Below are 20,322 nucleotides of genomic sequence, written 5' to 3'. Positions count from 1 at the left end.
TTTCTGTCTGGTTTTTAAAAATTTGTGATGTGATTTTTTAATCTATTCACTTTTTATTGCATCTGGCTTTTTAAAGTCATCGTTAGAAAGTCTCTTTTCCCCCCACACCCAGGTTTTAAATGCATTCACACATGTCTTCTCCTAGTACTTAGGTTTCCATTTTTACAATTAGTGCTCTAATCCACTTGGAGTTTTCCTGGTTTAAGGGGAACGAGGTGTGGATTCAATTTAATCTTTTTCCAAATAACTCTCCAGTTGTTTGAATAGCCATTTGGATTTTTATTTTGTTTCTGGACTTTCTGTTCTGTTCTGCAGGTGTGTCTAGTTGGGATATCTTGTATGAAAGTGCGTTGTGTCCCCGCGGTTAGCACTCAGTAGTGCTGTGCTGTCACAGTCCCGGCTCTAGGGGGCACTCTCAGCACACCCCCTGCCTTGGAGGATGCACAGCCTTGCTGCTCACTTGCCCCTGGGCCAGTCTTCTGGTGGTCGGCGGGAAGTGACCCAAAGGACACAGCTCACTGGCTTGTCTGTAAATCCAGAACACCCCCATTTTTATTAGTTTGTGTGTGTGCGTGTGTGTGTGTGTGTGTGCACGTGGTTTCTTCAGAACTGTGTTATGTATTGAACCTTAAATTTAACTTACAAATTAAAATAAGCATGAAAAGCCCTTCATATTGGACTTAGAACAAAGAAAACACACATTCAGCACGTAATTGTTGACTGACCTGGCAAACTCCGTGATTAATCCCTAATAAGTGAAGTAAGCTATTGGCAGCATCTGGAAATGGGCGAATCTGTGGTTGGCTGCCACTGAACTTGGCAGTGGTGTTGGGAAGATGACAAATGTCTGAGATGCAGTCAGGCAGGTGCTGGCTTTAAACTGGACTAAGCAAGTGTCAAGAGATAAGATTGCACAAAGCAAGGGTGCCTGGAGAGAAGTACTTGCTGTTTTTTATCTTCTAGGCCCCTTCCTGAAGGCTCTGAGCCTTCTGGTCCTTTATTCTGGTTCCTGGGGAAAAAGGGCAATAAAACCTACCCATCTATGGAAAACACTGAAAAAACCTCCTGTCCTTCCAGTATTTGAATATTAATCACAAACACAGGGCCACTTCAGCATGTGGAATAGGCACATTCAGCTAGCTAGGTTTATAAGTCATGCCAGGTAAAATTATTCTTTTTGCCATTATTACTACTTATAACCAGTAACTGCTGCCACCTAACTGCTGGCTCTGCCCTGCTGTGCAATTGCTGATTCTTTTCTTCGGGGTGGTTTCAAGCCTCATCTAAGTTCCCCTCTACAGTCTGCCATGACCACCCCAGCTTGTAAGATCCGTCATTTTCTGGGCACATATAACTCTTATAACCAGTTCTGTCTATTTAATACTTCTCCTGTACTTTCTTTTTTAAAATGTTTTAAAAAGGTAAATAAAATCACCTATAATGCTACTATCAGTGACAAATGCTGCTAACATTCTGATCTATTTTTTCCCCGTCTTTATTTTTACTCCTGTGTATATGATTTTTATTTTATTTATAATAAATTTTATTTTTATATTCCCCATACAATTGCAACCTCCCCATTCTGACCCCAATCCCTCCCCTCCCGCCCCCCACCCCCCAAAAAGTGTCTCTGGTTCATAGTTTTTTGTTGATTTTGATTTTCACTTTCTTATAGTTATTCATTTTCCTGGTCCCTTATTTAAGTTTTCTAGATTCCTGCTATGAGTGAGACCTTCCAGTATTTTTCTTTTTCTTTTTGGCTTATTTCACTGAGCATGATCCCTTCCAGCGCCATCCATGTTGCTGCAAATTGCATGTGCTTATCTTTTTTGAATGCTGAGTAATATTCCATGGTATATATGTACCACATCTTCTTGATCCAGTCATCTATTTTTGGGCATTTGGGCTGTTTCCAAAGCTTAGCTATTGTAAACAGTGCTGCTATAAACATAGGGGTGCAGGTGCTCTTTGGAATTGATGTTTCTGTGTCCTTTGGGTAAATACCTAGGAGTGGAATTGCTGGATCATATGGAAGCTCTATGTTTAGTAGGTCAAGAAATCTCCACACAGCTCTCCATAGTGGTTGGACCAGTTTGCACTCCCACCAGCAGTGCAGGAGAGTTCCTTTTTCTCCACAACCTCGCCAACATTTGTTGTTGCTAGTTTTTTTAATATGTGCCATTCTCACTGGTGTAAGATGGTATCTCATGGTAGTTTTGATTTGCATTTCCCTGATTACAAGTGATGTTGAACATTTTTTCATATGCCTGTTGGCCATTTGCATTTCCTCTTCAGAGAATGTGTATATGATTTTTAGAGTTGAATTCATTCTCTCTCTCTTCATACATTTTTATGTATATATAAATATGAAAAATAATGTATCCTCCCCCCCCCCCCGCCCCACAGCTGTCACAAACCATTTGTAAATAGTATATGAAAAAGCTACATAGTATTTCATGGAGTGACTGGATTATGATTTACTTACATTTTCTTTTTTGTGCATATTTTTCTCATCCAGTTAGGTTATGAGATTATCAAGGGACGCCATCCTACTGTATCTGTCACCCCCTTCTTCTGTGTCAGTGCCTGCAGAGAATTTTGTATTATATGTAGATGAGTACTGAATATTTTTGCTTGCTTCTCTGTTTTCAGGCTATGATAGGAACTGTTTATAGTTGGACACCCAAAAAGTATAGCTTGCAGATAACTCAGTTTTACATCACTTTCCAATTAGAAAAAGAAGTCCTGGGGAAATCTTTGCATGTATTTTAAGGGAGCCATGAATCCTCTGAAATTTTGTGTAAAGTATTTTGAGTGAGCATTTGTGCATTTCCTGTAATTTCCATCAGATTCTCAAAGGAGTTCATATCTAACAAAAAGAACCATTGATCGGGGCGGGGCCCATCAGGAGATAGCTCTCCTTAGTAAACTTACCTGAAATCTAATATTCTATTTCATCTTTTGTCTTCATTGGCTTTTAGGAAGGGATGAGACCATGCAGCCTGCAAGACCTTCTTTTCTTGAATACTTTGAACAAAAAGAAAAGGAAAATCAGGTCAACAGTTTTGGCAAGAGTGTATCTGGCCCCTTGAAAAACTCTTCGGATTGGAAAGTACCCCAGGATGGAGACTACGAGTTTGTAAGTAGTGTGGGAAATAAGGGGTTACCTCTGCCGGGGAAAGGCATTGAAGTATCATGTCTGGTGCTGTCATTTCTCTTGACAGCCCCAGTTTGCCCTTGCACAACCCAAATCTCCTCTGAACGCCCTTGGCAGCAACGCCTAGGGGGGCGGTCCTCATGAGCCTAATGATACTGTGTGGTTGGGGCTTCCAGTCAGTGGCATCTTTTTCATGTTAAAATTCCTTCCTTCATTTGCCAGTTTTCTGTTTGTTGAGTTTGAAATGTTAATAATGGCAAAAAAAAAAAAAAAAACCACAAAAAACAACTGGGTCACCAAATGAAGACATGTTGCCTCTAATCATTTATTTGGGGTCACAGTTAAGAATTATACTAGAGGGTGCTCAGTACCTCTTTGGGTGTCCTTGCTGTTTTCCTGACTATTATCCTAATCGTAGGCTCTCTGAGAGGGTTTTTCTGAATTTTGTCAGGGGATGAATATTAAATTGTTCCAAAGTTTCTTAAGAAAAACTGGGTGTGTTTTTCCTTTCTCTGCTGTGGAACATTCTCCTTTAGCCACAGACACTTGTTAATATTCACAGGGATTTAATGAGTAGAAGCAATAAAAAATTGGGGGGAAAAGTAAGCTAAGGAGTCCTTCATTCTTTTTTTAAATATTTTTAGAAGAGACTTTTCCTCTAGGAATTTTTAATTTTTACATTCTTACATTTTACACTTTTAAATTCCATTAAAATTTTGTTTATAGAAGAACCTAGTTTGGGGTATTATATGTGGATTCTGGCTGGAATAGCAAAGATAGAGATCCTGACAGGGCCTTGCATGGTGTGTTTGTCTAGAATAACATCAAGGGGGCATGTAGCAAGAAATGAGATGAGAGATGAAGCAGGGAGCCAGATTAATGGAGGACTTTGTGTAATAATTAGGGTGTTAACGTTTACTCAGAGTGAAATGGAAGGCTGTTGGCGAGATGTGATTGGACCCATCCTACTTGTGTTGTGAAAGTGTCCTTGTGGCTGTGTTAACACTCTGTAGGACGACTGGATTTTTGAGTCCAGACCAGTGGTGTTGTCACCTGTACAAAGGAAACCACATCTAGGGCATGTCCACTGCCCATTCCCGCCATCCAGGCCTGGGGCATTCCTTGTTCCCCTGAGTCAGGATTCAGCTTCAGGATCCTTTTCAGCAGTGTCCAGGCTGCCACTGTTAGTCAGAGATTTGAATAATTACATTTCCAAGTCCATGTTTCCTGTAAAGTTGTCTTCAACATATTTATATGGACTGATTGTCTCAGTTTTGTCTTTAGGCAGAGATGAATTAGCTTCTACATACCAAATCAGGTTATCACTGTGATAGAATGCTTAAGAATTCTCAATTCTGTATTCCTTGGTTTTGCTCTTTTTTTTAGTGGTATACAAGTTAATAATCTGGAAATACCTGTCACTTTAAGCTAATTTTTTTTAATCACAATTTCCATTATATGAAGAATTCACTTCTTTTTGGCATAGTTTTCTCAAGTTCAGGTCATTGTCAGATAGCCTGTCTCGATGGGTAAGCCACTTGTGCAGGGGGCTTCATTTGGCCCTGAGGATGCTTTTAGTTTGGGAAGTGGATGCCCGCTGGTGACAGTGGGCCCATAGCAGTGTTGGCACGGTGCCCACCCGACCGTGCAGGAGAAAGCTTGGGAGTCCCCTCAACTGGCAGCACACAGCCCATGGACCTTTTTGTGTGTCCAATATGGTGTTTAAATATTTTAAATGAAGAGCTTATGTTTAAAAATTGAGAACTGTTACATGAAATGTTGAATTCTGACCTTATCTCACTTACTTGGAAGGCCTGGCTGGCCACAGCAGACCTGCATTATTGGATGACAGTTGTCTGGAGCTGAGTCTCAGCTGCCTCTATGGGTGTGACCGCTCCAGCTCCCTGTACTCTCTGGCTTACTTCATCCATTTGTTTGACTGTCTAACCTGTCTGGTATTTACAGGCTTTTGATATTGAGATTATAAATCATTCAGATTCGTATTTGTCCACATTGTGCCTGAGCCTGACATTTAAAATTTTATCCTGTTTCACCTTCAAATTTTTAGAAGAATTCATTTTTGAATTCTATTTTAACAGAATTTCAAACTAAGTAATGAAAGAAAACTGAGATGTGATACGCATGAACTGCTGACCTAGAAATTTCCAAAGGTCAGATGAAAACTCTTTGATAGTCTTGCTATACAGGTCTTAACCTTAACCTCAAAGCAAGCATTTGAAATAATAGTTGAAAATAGTTCCCAGACCAGTTTCTGGCCCACTCCACACCTGCTGAATCAGGATCTCTGGGGTCAGGGTCCAGTAAGCTGTTGTTCTAATCTACCCCACATGTGGTTCTAACCTGCTAAATTCGGCCCTAAAATAGGTGTTTAGAGTGCAGTGCGTCTCTATAAATAAATTTCTTCTTACTTTCCTACTTGGTCCATAGAAATTCAGGGGTAAAGATATATCACATTTTATTAACATTATGTGATTTTTAAATTTCTTTTTACTCTTCTTTAAGTCTTCTGTACTCTTGTTGGAGGTACCAAAGATGCCACATGTCAAATAAGGGAAATGTACAGTTGTAAGCCAGTCTGTTGTGTGGCGAAAGACTTCTGAGTGTCCTCACTAAGTTTAAATGGGCTGTGTGTCAGGCCAGCTAACTTGTTCCCTCAGCAATCTTAGGGAGACTTTCTGATTTCCTGACAGGCAGTATTTAATTATGAAAAGATACTCTCTTCCTATGAAGGCAGTTGCTATTTTGAAATTAACGTTGTCCAAAATAGCAAACAGGAAGTAATTTAATCAGAATGGCAAAATTTGATACTGACAAAAACTTCATATTTTTGCCTGAAATTGACTATTTGTTGCGTTTCTAAAATTGAATTGCCTGTTTGCCAAGTTGAAAAAGCAGCGAATATTTCCTTTAATTTTTAAAGATGTAAGCGATTAAAGTGTAAATAAAAGGTGCTTGAAAATGCAATATTCTCTAAAATTGGTTTTTCATATTCTCTAAACAGATTGCATTTTTGGAATTGGGTATTACTTTTATGAGAATTCAGACCGTCCTATTTTGCCATTTGGAAAGCCAGCAGAAGTTTAAACTTAAATCCAATTTGGCACATGGATCTTCCAAAACACATTTAACATTCAACTTAAGATGGCTGGAGTGCCGGGAGTGGTGATAAGGCCAGCCCTTGCTGGGCTCTCCTGGTGCTGACAGTGTGGTGGGGGAGTCCGACATTAAGTCAGCTAGAATGTCAGCGCAGGTAATAATGGGTTTTATTTTTTTCAAGCACCTAAAAAGATAGTGTGAGAGAAGGCCTTGCAGAGACATAGGACATTCGGCTAAGACCCAGTTGAAGAGAAGACACGTGCGGTGGGAAGGTGCACGATAAGTGCAGACAGCCTGAAGCAGTGCGCAGTTGGTGTGTGCGAGGAAGGAGTGACACACAGGGTAGCAGTCCAGCCGCAAACACACCAGCGGTCACACTCCGTGTGGGTACATTGATGTCACCTTTTGCCCAGAGACTCAGTTATATACTATTTATAAGAGATATAACTAAAATTAAATACTGCTGAGAAGTTTAAAAGAGAGGAAAAAGATAAATTAGGTAAATTACCACTCAGAGAGTAGGTGAAACAATATTAATATTAGGTAAAATAGAATCCAAGACAAAGAATTATTGCATGGGAAAGAGATGTTTTATACCACTAAAGGGTCTACCTGATCCAGAGACTTAGGCCAAGCACCTGTATAAGCTATAAGACATATGTTTTTCCAAAACTGGTAAAAATATAAGGAGCAACGAGAAAACGACAATCATAGTTAAAGACTTAAATATTCTTTTCTTAAAAATTGGCTTTTCAGTGAAACAAAAACGCAAGACTAACGCTGCTTATATCCCCCTGGTGGTAGTCAAAACAGAGCTGCAGATCTGGGTGAATCACAGCACTTTCCAGTTGTACTAATCTTGCAAGTGTTGTTGATTGTTAGCACTTGTTATCCTTAGGTTTGGGAGTAAGTTCCCATTTATTCAAATAAGGCTGTTTTGAGATTTCTTATGACTGACCCTAAAACCAGAGTTGATAACAGCCGACCCTCACAGGTTAGTTCAATCTGTATTAATTTCAGTCCTTCAGTGTGTACGTAGGAAGACCATAAGACCTTTGATGGCTGAGCTTTATTTTACTCATCTTTATATTCTTACACCTACGGCTGCCTGGCTTAAAGTCAGTGCAGTATTTTTAGTTAAACTCAGACATAGTCTCTGAATGAGTTGAACAAATACAGTCACTACCCTGAGGGGGCTTATCATGTAGCAGTAGAGACAGATAAGCAAATAATTTCTATACATGGTGCTAATAATTTGTTTATTGAGAATTCACTATGTGCCAGGCATTGGTCTGAGTCCTTTATTAGCTCAATTCCCACAACCTTCCACAAGGTAGGTAATGTTACTGTCACCATTTTGTGGATGAGAAAACTGAGGCTTAAAAGGGGCAAGGACTTGACTAAGGTTATACAGGGAGTGTAGCTTATACAGGGAGTGTAGCTTATACAGGGAGTATAGCTTATACAGAGGGTATAGCTTATACAGGGAGTATAGCTTATACAGGGAGTATAGCTTATACAGGGAGTATAGCTTATACAGGGAGTATAGCTTATACAGAGGGTATAGCTTATACAGGGAATATAGCTTATACAGGGAATATAGCTTATACAGAGGGTATAGTCTTATACAGGGAGTATGGCTTATACAGAGGGTAAGTGGTACAGCAGGGGTGTCAACCAAAGCAGTGTTGCTTCAGGGACCATCCTACACTATATGACATCTCTAGACAATTCTAGTAAATATTCTGTTTAGAGTACACGTAGAAGTACTGTGGGAGCCCAGAAGAGGGCGTCCTAGTCTCAGTGAAAAGCTCAGGGAATGCATCAAGAAGTCTCACGAAGTGCATTTGGGAAGATGATAGGAATCCCCAGCTGAGAAGGAAGGAAAGGTCATTCTAGGCAAAGAGAGGGTGTTGTGTCTGTGGCAGCATCAAGGAGTGTGGGATGGGGGAAGCACTGAGTGATTGAGGAGGTGCAGGGGCACTGATGTGCCTGGTGTGTGCTTTATATTTTCTGGGAATATTTAATGTTCTTTTGGCTTATGTAGGGTAAATGAAGTTACCAGGCTTTTTTCTCCCTCTCGCCACTATTGTGTGGATGCCTGGGGCTGAGAGACGTGAGCACGGGGCACGTGCACCTTTGTGGACACCTGGGCCCAGACAGCACAGGGCATGTGCATGTGCCAGTGCTCACACCTGTGCTGAGAGGCAAGGGCTAAAGGCAGCAGTGGCAGAATGCAGAGGACCGCCTCTGAGGCGAGACCTTGAGAGGACATGAAACTGAGAAGTCTAGGGAGAGGCGAGAGAAGCGCATGGGTTGGCTGGGGGCCTGGGCCTGCCTCCCAGCTCCCCTGTCCTGCCGCCTGGCCCGTGCCTGCCTTCTTGCTTGCCAGCATCCCCGCCTGGTGTGCCTGTGTACCTGGTTTCCTGAGAGGGCATTAAAGGCCTGTGAAATCTAAAGCAGGCTCCAGGGCTCCCTTTTCCTGTGCCTGCTACACAACAGTGTATCAGAAATTAAAAATAGAATGGTTGTGTAGCACAGAGAGCTCTCAGCTAATAGCCCTCCTACCTGTGTGATAATGGGGCCATCGGGATATAAAACCATCCAACTGTTAAATCAAAATTAATTTGAGGGCCTCCTTGGTGGCACAGCGCTGTGAAGCTGTCCACAGCCTTTGTAGCATACGTTTGATTCCCAGCTGGCCAGGGAGATACCCACATGGTGCGTCAGACCTCTCGTTTCGCCTGCTGCTCCTCTTAGCAGTGTTTTCAGTCTGTCTGCCTGTTCTGCTCCCCACTCTGTCTCTGGTGAGTCCTCTCACCCTCCCATGCCTCTGGTCTGTACCCCAGTTCTTGTATAAATAAAATAAATCTTTAAAAAAACAAAATTAATTTGATAAGGGCAGCAGAACCTGAGCATGATTGATTGGGTTTCCTCGACAGTGACAGCAATTCTACTGACTTTCTGTGCTAGGAAAGAAGTATCAGCCCTGAGTTTTCCCCAGGAGGGTGACAGTATCCTGTGACTTCATGCAGCTTTATCTTAGCCATCCTTTCCTAGATCAGGGTTCCAGATGTGAGTGCTAAGTAGGGATTTCTTAGGGTTTTGTAAGGAAACTTACAGAATTGTCAGGCCATAGTCGCTCTTTTTTTATTCACATCCTGTTGTGAGGATGTTACAGGTTTATCCAGACAGTCCTCTGTTGATAGGCATTTAATTTGTAGTTGTTTTAAAGGTGGTCACTTTATAAACCTATTCATAAATTGAGACTAAAACTTTTTACATTGCTACCTTTGTTTTACCTTTGTTTTTTTACCTTTGTATTGTAGCCTTGAGAAGCAAGTCATCTATTTTAAGCCTATGAAGCTTTTTTTGTTAAGTTAATGCTGTTTTTTTTTTTTAATGTTATTGTCAACAAGTAGATTTATTCAAAGGCAACCCTGCCACAGTCTGGTGCTGTTTGTGTAATCTAACTTGACTCTGATTTAGTCCTAACTCCTGTGTCAGAGTTTGTAGACTTGCGCCAGGTCTCAGAATGTTGCCAGGTTAATGTTAACAAGAGGAGGAATCCTTGAAGGCCTGCGGTTCCTTATTGCTGGACTCAGAACCTGAAATGCCTTCTTTGAATCTCAAGTCAAGCAAGGCCAGATTTGGTTCAGTTGCTTTAATTGTGCTAAATTTGCAATCAGGAAAAAAAAGAAAAACAATTGTTTCTTATTTATTCTTTATCAATCCAAAGTTTCCTGAGGCCGAAAAGTATTTTTAATGTAAATGTGATACTAACCTAGAAAGCAGAATAAAATTTTCAGTTGGGATGGATGTAAGTTATTCTTATTTCTGAACCCACAGCCTTGACTTTGGAATGTGTTTTCATCCACCGGGGCGTATCTTTTTTCACCTTCTTTGAGCTGTCAGACACACTTTCCCCAGCCTTTCTTCTCGGCTTCACCTCCCATTTTTTCCCACATGGACTCTTGACAGTTCAGCAATCTATATTTCTGGGACGTGAAATGTTGAGAAGACAGGGACATGTCATTTTTCTCACCCCTGACCAAAGAAAGAATCTGTTGGAATTCTGAAAGTAGTAGTTGCTTTGTGGCCCAGGACCTTTGAAAGAGAAAACATGATGTGGAACTTCTCATTGCCTGGGATGTATTTGAATATCATCTCCCTCTCCCAGCCCAGGCACATTTCCTTACAAATCCCTGTGCCCTGCCTCTGAGATGAAATACTGCAGAATCAGGTATCTTTGACAACATACTTAGTCCCAGTACCAGTAATTCTGACTGGAAGGTGTGTCCTTTCTTCATCTCCCTATTGGGGTTTGATGCTGAGATTCCTAAGCTTGTGAGCTGACAGGGTAAGGAAGAAGAGGTACTGAGGAGATGAAGAGAAGGCTGATTGATGGTAGTTGATTGTACTGCTCCTGAGAAAAAGGCACAGCTGGGGTGTTGGTGTTCTCAGTGTTCCTGTTTTTAGATAGCAAAGTGTTCAGTTTTTAGATAGGAAAGTTTAGAAGGTTTTATAAAGTTGCATTGGGTCTGTCTGTAAGGAAGCCTTTTGGGTCCCGGTGAACCTGAGCCTGATTTACTTTCACGTGTAAGGCTCACTCAGGTGGGGGAGATGACCGCCATTTTGGGTGAGGCAGTGGGCTTGGTAATTAAGATCACAACAGCCAGGCAGTAAGGCTTCCAATTCTGACTTCTAAGCATTAGTTTTAGGCCGGTGTCTTTACCTCCTTTTGCCTCAGTTTCTTCATTTGTAAAATGGAGGGAACCACCAGTGTTTATAGGGTAGATTTTGTGTATTTGAGAATTAAGTGTGGTGATGCATGTAACTTGTCTTCGATGTAACAGGCGCTTCAAAAATGTTCATTTCACCCTCTTTCCCTCCACTTTCTCCCTTACTTTCTTGAAACACAGTGCCTGGAATAAATGTCACCGACCCAACCCCTTTCCATAGGATTTGCTGATGACCTTGACTTCCCTTATAAAACCAGCCATACATTCCCAAAGAAAACTTATTCTCAAAGGGCCTGATTTAAAAACTGCTCTAAAAGAAAGGAATTAGAACTATTGTCAGCTGGAAATTAAAAACCCACTGTGGACATGGGTATAATTTTTGGAAATGACCAGTGCCTGGTTTCTTTTCCGTACAAGGTGAACCTTTGATGTTCTGACCGCTTTCAAATCTGGAAGCGCTGACAGCTCCCACTGCAGTACATACTTCTTGCCAGTAGATGTCACCCTCTCTCTTCTTGTGTGCACAGTCCCCTGTGTGGCCTGTGGGTGTGGCAACGGCTGGTAAAATGATGAAGTCACTTCATCAGCCTAGAAGTTGGGTGTTTGTGGAGTTTCTTTGAAAATAGACTAGCAGTTGGACCTTAAATCATGTCAGAAGAGGGATGAATAGCGCTACCCTTAACCAGGGCCTTAGATGAATGACGCTTGAGTTTCTGGTTTGTGGTCTAGTACAATCAAACAATATCACGTCTGCTTTTTCCCACAGGTGAGACGAAGGATCAAATGATTGGGGTGTAGATTGGGGTTAACTGAATTAAGTTTATTTTTAGAACTGTTGGAGAATTTTTTCAGAGACTTGTTAAGATTGCTCTTGTTTGGGTTCATAAATATTTTTACTTAGTATTTCGCTTTTAATTTTACCCTTGTTAAAAAATTATTACATCTTTGAACAATAACAAATAATTCAGAGCCAAGAGATGTCAAAGGAGCAGTTAAGTCCAGATTTCTGGTATGCTGCTGTTAGCTGGTGATGCTACTTTTACCATCACGTTAACTTAATGTAACATCTAGTACAGTGGAAGGTGCGTTCATATGTTGCTCTTCTGTTTGGTGAGACTAATGTGCTCCTGTTAAGGGGCAAGGTAGGGGTTTTGTACCTGTAGGGTAAGGTAAAAAGTATCAGGCTTTTCTGCTCTCCCGCCATTAGGATAGATGACTGAACCCTGTGGTCCGAATGCATGCCTGATGGCGGACACCTGGAATAGGGTGTGGGCATAGGTAGATGGGATTCACCTGGGCTAAGACTGGGCTTTTAAGGGTGGTGTCACGGGGACGCCGGCAGAAGCCAAGAAGCAGAGAAGCAGGAGAGCAGAGAAGCATAGAGAACATGAGAGAAGGCCGGAGAGCCCAGATAGCCCAGATAGAATGAAGACTTGCTGGGGGCTGGAAGGCCTGCCAGCCTCCCGGCCCCCCAGCACCCCTACCTGCCATGTACCTGGTAAATCCCAATAAAAGCCTGAAAAGCCAAAAGTTTCAGGACTCCTCCTTTACCTGGTCTGCTATATCAGAAAACCTGCACTGTGTCCTGTCCTGCCCTATAGTACCCCTTCTATAATTTGAGGATCTGAAGTCCAGAGACTGAGAGGCATTTTTCCTACTTAGTGTCAGAATCAGGTTTAAATCCCTGTCTCTGTTCATTCTTGGGTGTTTTCTCACATGAAAAAATAAAAACAAAAAAACTGAGCTCCAGGCCCAGACCAGGTACTTAAGTAATGTTACAGAGCAGGTTAAAAAATCTTTCAGAGGTACATGATGGGGCTCTTGGGGCCAGGAATAATCATTTCAGTTTCATTCCATCTACTGGGAATTTTGTCTTATCGGAGGAGTGTTTATTATTGACTCAAATGACTTTTCGGGCTTATTCTGAACTTAATGAAGATTGACAAGCTTTGGATTTCATTAATCATTTATGTAAATAACCCCCCTCGTTGGAACAATTTAAGTTTACCTTCTTTTGATGTTCTTTATTATTTGCCATCATGGATTTTACAGTAATGATACTGTTCACAAAATGTTATGCTAACTAAAAAGGCATTATTATTTTAAAAGCACTATTGGTTTCAGCCAAATACCACCTCTGTGAAAACGGAAATGTCTGTTGAAGAGGAGTCTTAATGGCTACAGCGAACATTCGATAGACTCCGCAGTGGTGTTTCTGTCACAGTGTGCCGTTCAGCCTCACTTGGGCACTGAGTTCTACATTTTTCGTCTCTTACACCCTGTTATCTATTCAATTTGGGCTTTTTTGTAAATTTACCTCTCTTACCTTTGTGGTAGATAATTGCATATTTTTAGTAATCTTTATAGTGGTTACTCACTGCTCTGTTTTTTCCTCCTGCCCTCTTTATTATTTTTTGTGTGATAAGAACACAGCCTAAGACCATGGCAGCGTCTGCGTAGACCTTTCAGGATTGTTAAGTGGAGGCACCATGCTATCCGGTAGAATTGTGGGGCTCCTCAGCTGTGCCCTGGAAACTGTACCCTTTGACTGATATCTCCATTTCCCTTTATCTTGTCTTACTGTATTGGCAGGGCCACCTGCCTCTAAGGTTGTAGAATCGAGAAGAAAATGAAGAAGACAGCAGATATTGCATCCTCCCTGTGTTGTAGATTGTATTCCCACTCACTTGACAGAGGTCTCAGACTCTAGGTTCTATGTCCCACTGTGGCACATGAGTGAGGAGTGGTGGAGTTAGGCTTTATATTATTTTATTTTTTTTAAATAATTTTATTTTTATATTCCCCATACAATTGCAGCCCCCCCATTCTGACCCCAATCCCTCCCCTCCCGCCCCCCACCCCCCAAAAAGTGTCTCTGGTTCATAGTTTTTTGTTGATTTTGATTTTCACTTTCTTATAGTTATTCATTTTCCTGGTCCCTTATTTAAGTTTTCTAGATTCCTGCTATGAGTGAGACCATCCGGTATTTTTCTTTTTCTTTTTGGCTTATTTCGCTGAGCATGATCCCTTCCAGCGCCATCCATGTTGCTGCAAATTGCATGTGTTTATCTTTTTTGAATGCTGAGTAATATTCCATGGTATATATGTACCACATCTTCTTGATCCAGTCATCTATTTTTGGGCATTTGGGTTGTTTCCAAAGCTTAGCTATCTACTAACATTTGACCAAAGAAGAGGGAAAAGTTTAAATTTCACATCTTCTCAAGTGCTAATTAACATGTTCCCATACACACCGATGAACGGATATTACAAAAGGGAAATACGAAAATATCTGGAAAGTCTGCAAAGAATGCACAATGGGTTCAAATAACGTAATCAAGGATCGCCTGGGCCTTGGGAGCTGTGGCTATTTGCCAACTCCAGGATATTGGTGGAGTTAGGCTTTAAACCCAATGTTGCTGACGTCAAGACCCTTGCTTTTCTCCAGGATATTGGTGGAGTTAGGCTTTAAACCCAATGTTGCTGACGTCAAGACCCTTGCTTTTCTCAGAAGCATGCACGTACATGGTGAGGAGTGTTTCACCCGTGCCCATGGCGAGCATTCATCTAACTCGGGCTCTGTGGATGTTCTTCCTCAGCGCTTGGCAAATAGCCACAGCTCCCAAGGCCCAGGCGATCCTTGATTACGTTATTTGAACCCATTGTGCATTCTTTGCAGACTTTCCAGATATTTTCGTATTTCCCTTTTGTAATATCCGTTCATCGGTGTGTATGGGAACATGTTAATTAGCACTTGAGAAGATGTGAAATTTAAACTTTTCCCTCTTCTTTGGTCAAATGTTAGTAGAAAACATCATTTGGAGCTGCATTCTTGGGAATCCCCTAGATCACAGTGGGATAAAGCAGGTAAAGAATTTAGCAAAGGGCCTGACTTTCCTACTCTTTTGTTGACAGGCAGCTTCCTTTCAGTGACAGCTTAGATCTAGCTAAAGAGAACTGTGGACTGGGAATCAGATCTCAGCTCTTACAGTAACTGGCTTTGTGTCCTCATCCCGCTACCTAATCTTTCTGGAGCTCTTGTTGCTCCATCTGCAAAATAAAGGTGAGATTAAAAATTCTTCAGGAGCCTTCAGTCTGTTTGCTCATCTTTAAAATGGACATAATACAGATCTGTCTCGGGGTGACTTGAGCTGGAACCAGCATATACAAGATGCTCTGGACTTGTAGGTTTTTCCTGGTCCTTTAAAATGCAGGGAGGTGCTTTGGATGCCCGGGAGACCAACATGAGCACAGGAGACAGTAAAACAGACTGGTCAAGAGCCACATAGACCTGTGTGCAATCCTGGCTTCAGTTTTTATGAGATTTATCACTCAAGGCAACCTGCTTAATCTAAAAGTACTAATCCTGTTACCTTGGTGCTATTGAGAAGATTGAATTAGAAAATGATTTTAAAGTGCTTAGCAGGGCACCTGACACTTAGTAGGCATTCAGCCAATCTTACTTTCCACGTGTAAGGCTCAGGTAGGGGAGATGACCTGCCAGAGGAAGAGCTGAAGGTGCTGGGTGTGTGTGAAGCCCAGGCTTCTCTCCCGCTTGTGTCGGGGGCACTGCTGCGGCGGCCCCCACCTCGAGTTTAACATTGCTTTCAGGTATCTCGCTTGTCCCTCAGATGAGCTTACTTCTGCGGTGACTTCCTTCTAGGTAGGGTTTGCTACCAAACTTCTGATTCAAACAGATCTTCTGTGTTTTCTGATCATATTGCTTCCCACCTGTGCATGCCTGGGAGCTATAAGGCCTGGGAGTTCCCACTCTGGTGTTCTCTTTCAGAACAGTTTTAATCTCCATGGTGCAGTTGAGTGGAGCACCTGCAGCTCTTCCTCTGGTAGGTCATGTCCCCCGCCTATGCCTTATACATGGAAATAAGATAGGCTGAATGCCTACCATTCAGTGTGTGTATGTGTGTGTGTGTGTTTGACAGACAAATAGAGAAAAACACACAGCACAGAGACAGAGCAAGAAGTTGCCCAGTGTTCCCCTTGTTTGGGGCCACTACTTTGGGCCAGAGGCGGCCAGAGGAAGGGCAGACTCTCTTCCACTTTACACGGTTACCACTCACCCAGTCGGTGCTGTGTTCAGGAAGATCTTATTAAAGACTATTCCAGGATTGTGTAGCCTTCAGGCGTGGATGTGTCTTTTTAAGAGTCTTACTTATATTCTTTTCTTTGGAAGCTAAACTTATGGAGATAATTGTAGACTCGTGCAGTTGTAAGAAATAATAGAGATCCCGGGTTTTCCCAGTGTTAGCATCTTTGCAAAACTCTAGTACTGCATCATAAGTAGGACACTGACGTGAAAACATGGAGACACTAATACATAAAGAGCAGTTCATCACACAAGTCCCTCCCTTTGGCTTTTATGGGCACACCCTCCCCACCCTCTTTCCTAACTCTTGGCAACTAATTTGTTCATGTCTCTATTTTGGAGTTTAAAACATTGTCAGGGAGTGGTGTAAAGTGAAGTCAAGTCAGCAAATTTGATCCTCTCCCAAGTGCTCTTCCCCCGGCTGTGACAGAATCAAGAGTCCAGTTATTTTCACACATAAAATGTTCCATTCCAGATTTAGGTGGAGGTTTTCCACTTTGGAAGTGCTGCTGACACTGTAATTATAAACTCTAACCTTTCTAGAATTAAACGAGTTCCTGGAATGAATTAAGATCTTGTGATAAAAACTCCCTCTACCATCTGTCACATTATCTGTGGCAACTCTTGCCTTTGCCAGCGTGGCTAATGAGGATAACAGCTGCCCAGAAGTTTATTGCCGAAGGAATGTTAACAGTGGGTACTGTGAAAACAGCGCTTGATGTGAGAACTTTAAAGCCGGCGCTTGAGTTGCTGATATTTGATCAATATGTGCAGTTTTATGTGTGGTATATAAAAGGTACATGGTGCACAGGATTTTGCCTTTTGTCACTGCACCACCTCTCCTCTCACCCCAGTTTTGTTCTTCTGAATGATGAAAATCCGCCGGGAGTGGCTCATCCTTATTCCCTGACTGCTGGCCCTCTGCCCCTCACTCTGCCCCCTCCCCCTGCCCACCGGTCTGTACCTGGGCCCAATGAACAGACAAAGAACAGGCGAAGGACAGTAGCTTCAAGGAAAACTCAGTCTTAGACTGGATGGCCTTTGAGGTTTTGCCCTGCCCTGAGAGCCAGTGTTGCCGCATCAGCAAACGCTTCTGTAGCTGCTCAGGAGGGCCAGTGAGCCTCAGCAGCGAGGGTTCCCCCTGGGGGGGTGGCAGAGAGATCAGAATGTGGGGCTTCACCCCAGGACATTGGGGCTCCCATCTAACCCCAGGGAGGGAGGGGCTGGGAGGGATGGTTTTTACAATTTGTGAACTACTGAAATGGGGATGAACTCTCATTCACAGATCTCACCACTTCCTGTCCATTGTTTTACAGCTGGCTCCATGAGCTTACTTTTGTTGCCTGTGCTAGCCCCTGAGAGCATTTGCCCTTGTGACCTTGATTCAAATAACCCGCAAGTTGTGGACATTTAGGTGGTTTCTGGCTTTTTAACATCAACACTGTTTTAATGACCATCTTTGTGTGAGATGTATATGTCTTGAAATGTCTTGGTCACACTTTGTAAATTTAAAATTGTGATAGGTATTGTCATATTTTCCTATTATCTTTGGTGTCTGAATGTTCAGTTTGTCTTATTTGCCTAATTATTAATGGAGTTATTTTTCTTATTGATTTCAAAGAGCTCTTTATGTATCAAATTAAGTTTTCCCAGTTTTTATGATGTCTATTCAGATAGCTTTAATTTTTATGTATTTTGATTTTGAGGTTTTCTGTAATTTTATACTTGTTGAGACGTTTTTCTCATCCCAAGACTATAAAAATGTTAACCCTTACTTTGTTTTAGAATGTTTATTTCCTTTTCAGTATTCATTCTGTCTGAAATTTATTTTGGCAATGGCCCGGCTTCATATTTTTAGAAACAGCCAATTTTCTTGGCAATCAATGATTTTACTATACATGGTGAATCTGGAATTATCAAATCTTCAGTGACTTCTGATATATACAATGGCTTGTTTTTTTACAGATAGAAAGTTTCCACTTCAAGTTTCAATATTTTTCTGCTTTTAAAACCTCTAGAAAAGAGCCATGAACAGAGCACCATATTGGTTTTGGCATTCACTTTAATGCAGCTCCAATAGGCTGATTCTACAGAATTTGATCCAAGTACTTCTGTGTCTTGATGTCTTTTTGCCAAGCAAAATTGATTATTTCTAACCCAAAGGCCTTCAGTGCTAACTGAAAAAAAGAGTCAGGGGTCATTCTAGGCTGGGTGAAGCTTATATAATTTGGCATCAGGGACGCTGTTTTTATTATTTCTCCCAAGTTTCTATCCTCCAGCCTCCAGTGGTCAGTCTCTCTTGTTTGTTGGCCGAGAACTTTTGGGGCGAGGGCAAATTCAGATCCTCCTTCTCCACATTCTAGTAATTGTATCTTTAAAATGCTTTTTTTTTTTTTTTTTGACTTTTTGAAGAATAGATAGCAGAGGTCTTTCTCTGATAGCTGTTCCGAGCTCTCTCTTGCATTGTGGGATTAGCTGTGGGTTGAATTTTCTATACTGTTGCATTTCACCTGCAGTGATAATAGATGGATTCTCTTTGTCATTTTAGTTAGAGGTGCCTCTAATTCTTCTGGTTTGAAGATTTACCAAGTATTTTAGTATTGTGGTAGATCCCTCTCTTGTAGTCATTATAACGGTGTCTTCTCTGGTGGAATTTATCATGGAGGTTTGTTCTTGGGTCAAGCCTGCTGGCAGGGAGGTCAGTTCTGCCACTTGTGGGTGAGAAGCAGTTTGTGTTGTGGTCAAACCACCAAGTCACTCTGTTGGGCTTCATGCCCTATATTCTGTACCTATTGTGTACCCTGATTTCCTCACCTATCCAATAACCCTCATTTCCTCACCTATCCAGTGTGGATCAGAGTCACACCTATCACATAGGACTATGTAAATATCAAGTGAGATAAGATAATGAGGTAAAGCACTTGGATGGCACCTGGTCTGCAGGGCAGTGTTAGCTTGCTCTTCTATGTCATAGTGCTATTTCAACCCCCTCTAAAAAGAATATTCTAAAAAGAGTACATGACCATTATAGGAAGCTTTAGACATAGAGGAAAACCTTTGAGAAAAAGGTTTTTCCTATAGGTCGCTTTCTCCACCCCCAATGATCAGTTTATATTTTAATGTATTTGTATTTTTTCATCCTTTTGTATTGTTGGACATAGCTGAGCTCATTCTGTATGTCATAATATGGCATCTTGATTTTTTTTTTTCCGCCTAATATCTTAAACATTTTCTTATATCACTGAGAACATTTATAAAATCATTTTGATGGTTATTTAATAGTCCACCACACTGTATGATTTTCATTGACTTAGTCATTCCCCTTTTATTTTGTGTTTAATATTTGGAAGTGTTTTGATTGGAGTTAGGTTGCTTCTAGCTCATTTTAACTTACTAGGCCAGACTTTCTGCTTGTCAACAAGAGGTTTAGGAGTTGAGGCTTTGTGTTTGCTTTTATTGTTGTTTTGTCTCTTAAGAAAGTGTATGGAGTAAGCCAGGATTTGAAACATTTCGGCCTCTTGCCATTCTGGATTATCTCCATGCCTGTTTTGCTTTATAAGTTTTTTTTTTTTAATTTTTATTTTCATATTCCTCTGCTGGAAGATGAATAGAGAACACGATTAGTATTTTGGTCTCAGACCCTGCAGGCCCATGTGGATGCGCCAGGAGGGAGCCAGGATAAACCCCAGTTGCATGTTAATGGATCTTTCCTGGGGTAATCATGCCTAGCAGTTTCTGGTGAGACTACCCTAAATTGTGCTTGACAAGGCTTACTATTTTTGTTTCAGATTTCTTATTTTTCTTGTAAAGCTGGGTTTAAAAGTATGTTAAGGCTGAATTCATTTGTACTTGGGAATATAATGAGATCCTGTACTTTTTACTTGCAGAAAACCAGCCAAGAACAGCAGTCTGAAAAAGAAATATGTGTCCGAAATTGCCAGAGAGACCTGCTGTTTAGCTCTGCTTTCTGAGAAGCCACATGGCACATGAATGTCCCCTTTGTCTGGAGTCACAGCAGCCTGGTTCTGCCGGTGAATCGCAGTAGTTGATTTGAGCTTGGTATTTACTCAGTTCTTGAAATGGCACTGGGAGAGCAAGGCTTAAAATGTTGGTGGTTTGTGACCCCAGGAGGTTGCTTAAAACAGTCTCAGCCTCAAGTGAGCTGGAAACTGTTTTTCATTTCCTTTGTTTGGTTGTGAGAC

General features: G+C 41.5%; 1 protein-coding gene across 2 annotated transcripts in view; it reads left to right on the top strand.

Annotated features, from left to right (window-relative positions):
• STK4 (serine/threonine kinase 4) overlaps nt 1-20,322 on the top strand; it is a gene marked incomplete at both ends in the record, with an annotated part of 79,701 nt that overhangs the window by 47,671 nt on the left and 11,708 nt on the right. Inside the window, 2 exons of one of the 2 annotated variants that reach the window (XM_084247955.1) lie at nt 2,982-3,139; nt 20,008-20,155. In XM_084247955.1, coding sequence (XP_084104081.1) covers nt 2,982-3,139; nt 20,008-20,091 — 242 coding nt within the window. Of the gene's footprint in view, nt 1-2,981; nt 3,140-20,007; nt 20,156-20,322 lie in introns of those variants that run through there. The other variant, XM_084247954.1, reaches the window with a different exon arrangement.

The sequence above is a fragment of the Talpa europaea genome (genome assembly GCF_964194135.1).
Source record: "Talpa europaea genome assembly, chromosome: 11".
Taxonomy (NCBI): domain Eukaryota; kingdom Metazoa; phylum Chordata; class Mammalia; order Eulipotyphla; family Talpidae; genus Talpa; species Talpa europaea.
Note: the sequence above shows the minus strand (reverse complement) of the source record. Positions and strands in the feature narration are given on the sequence as shown.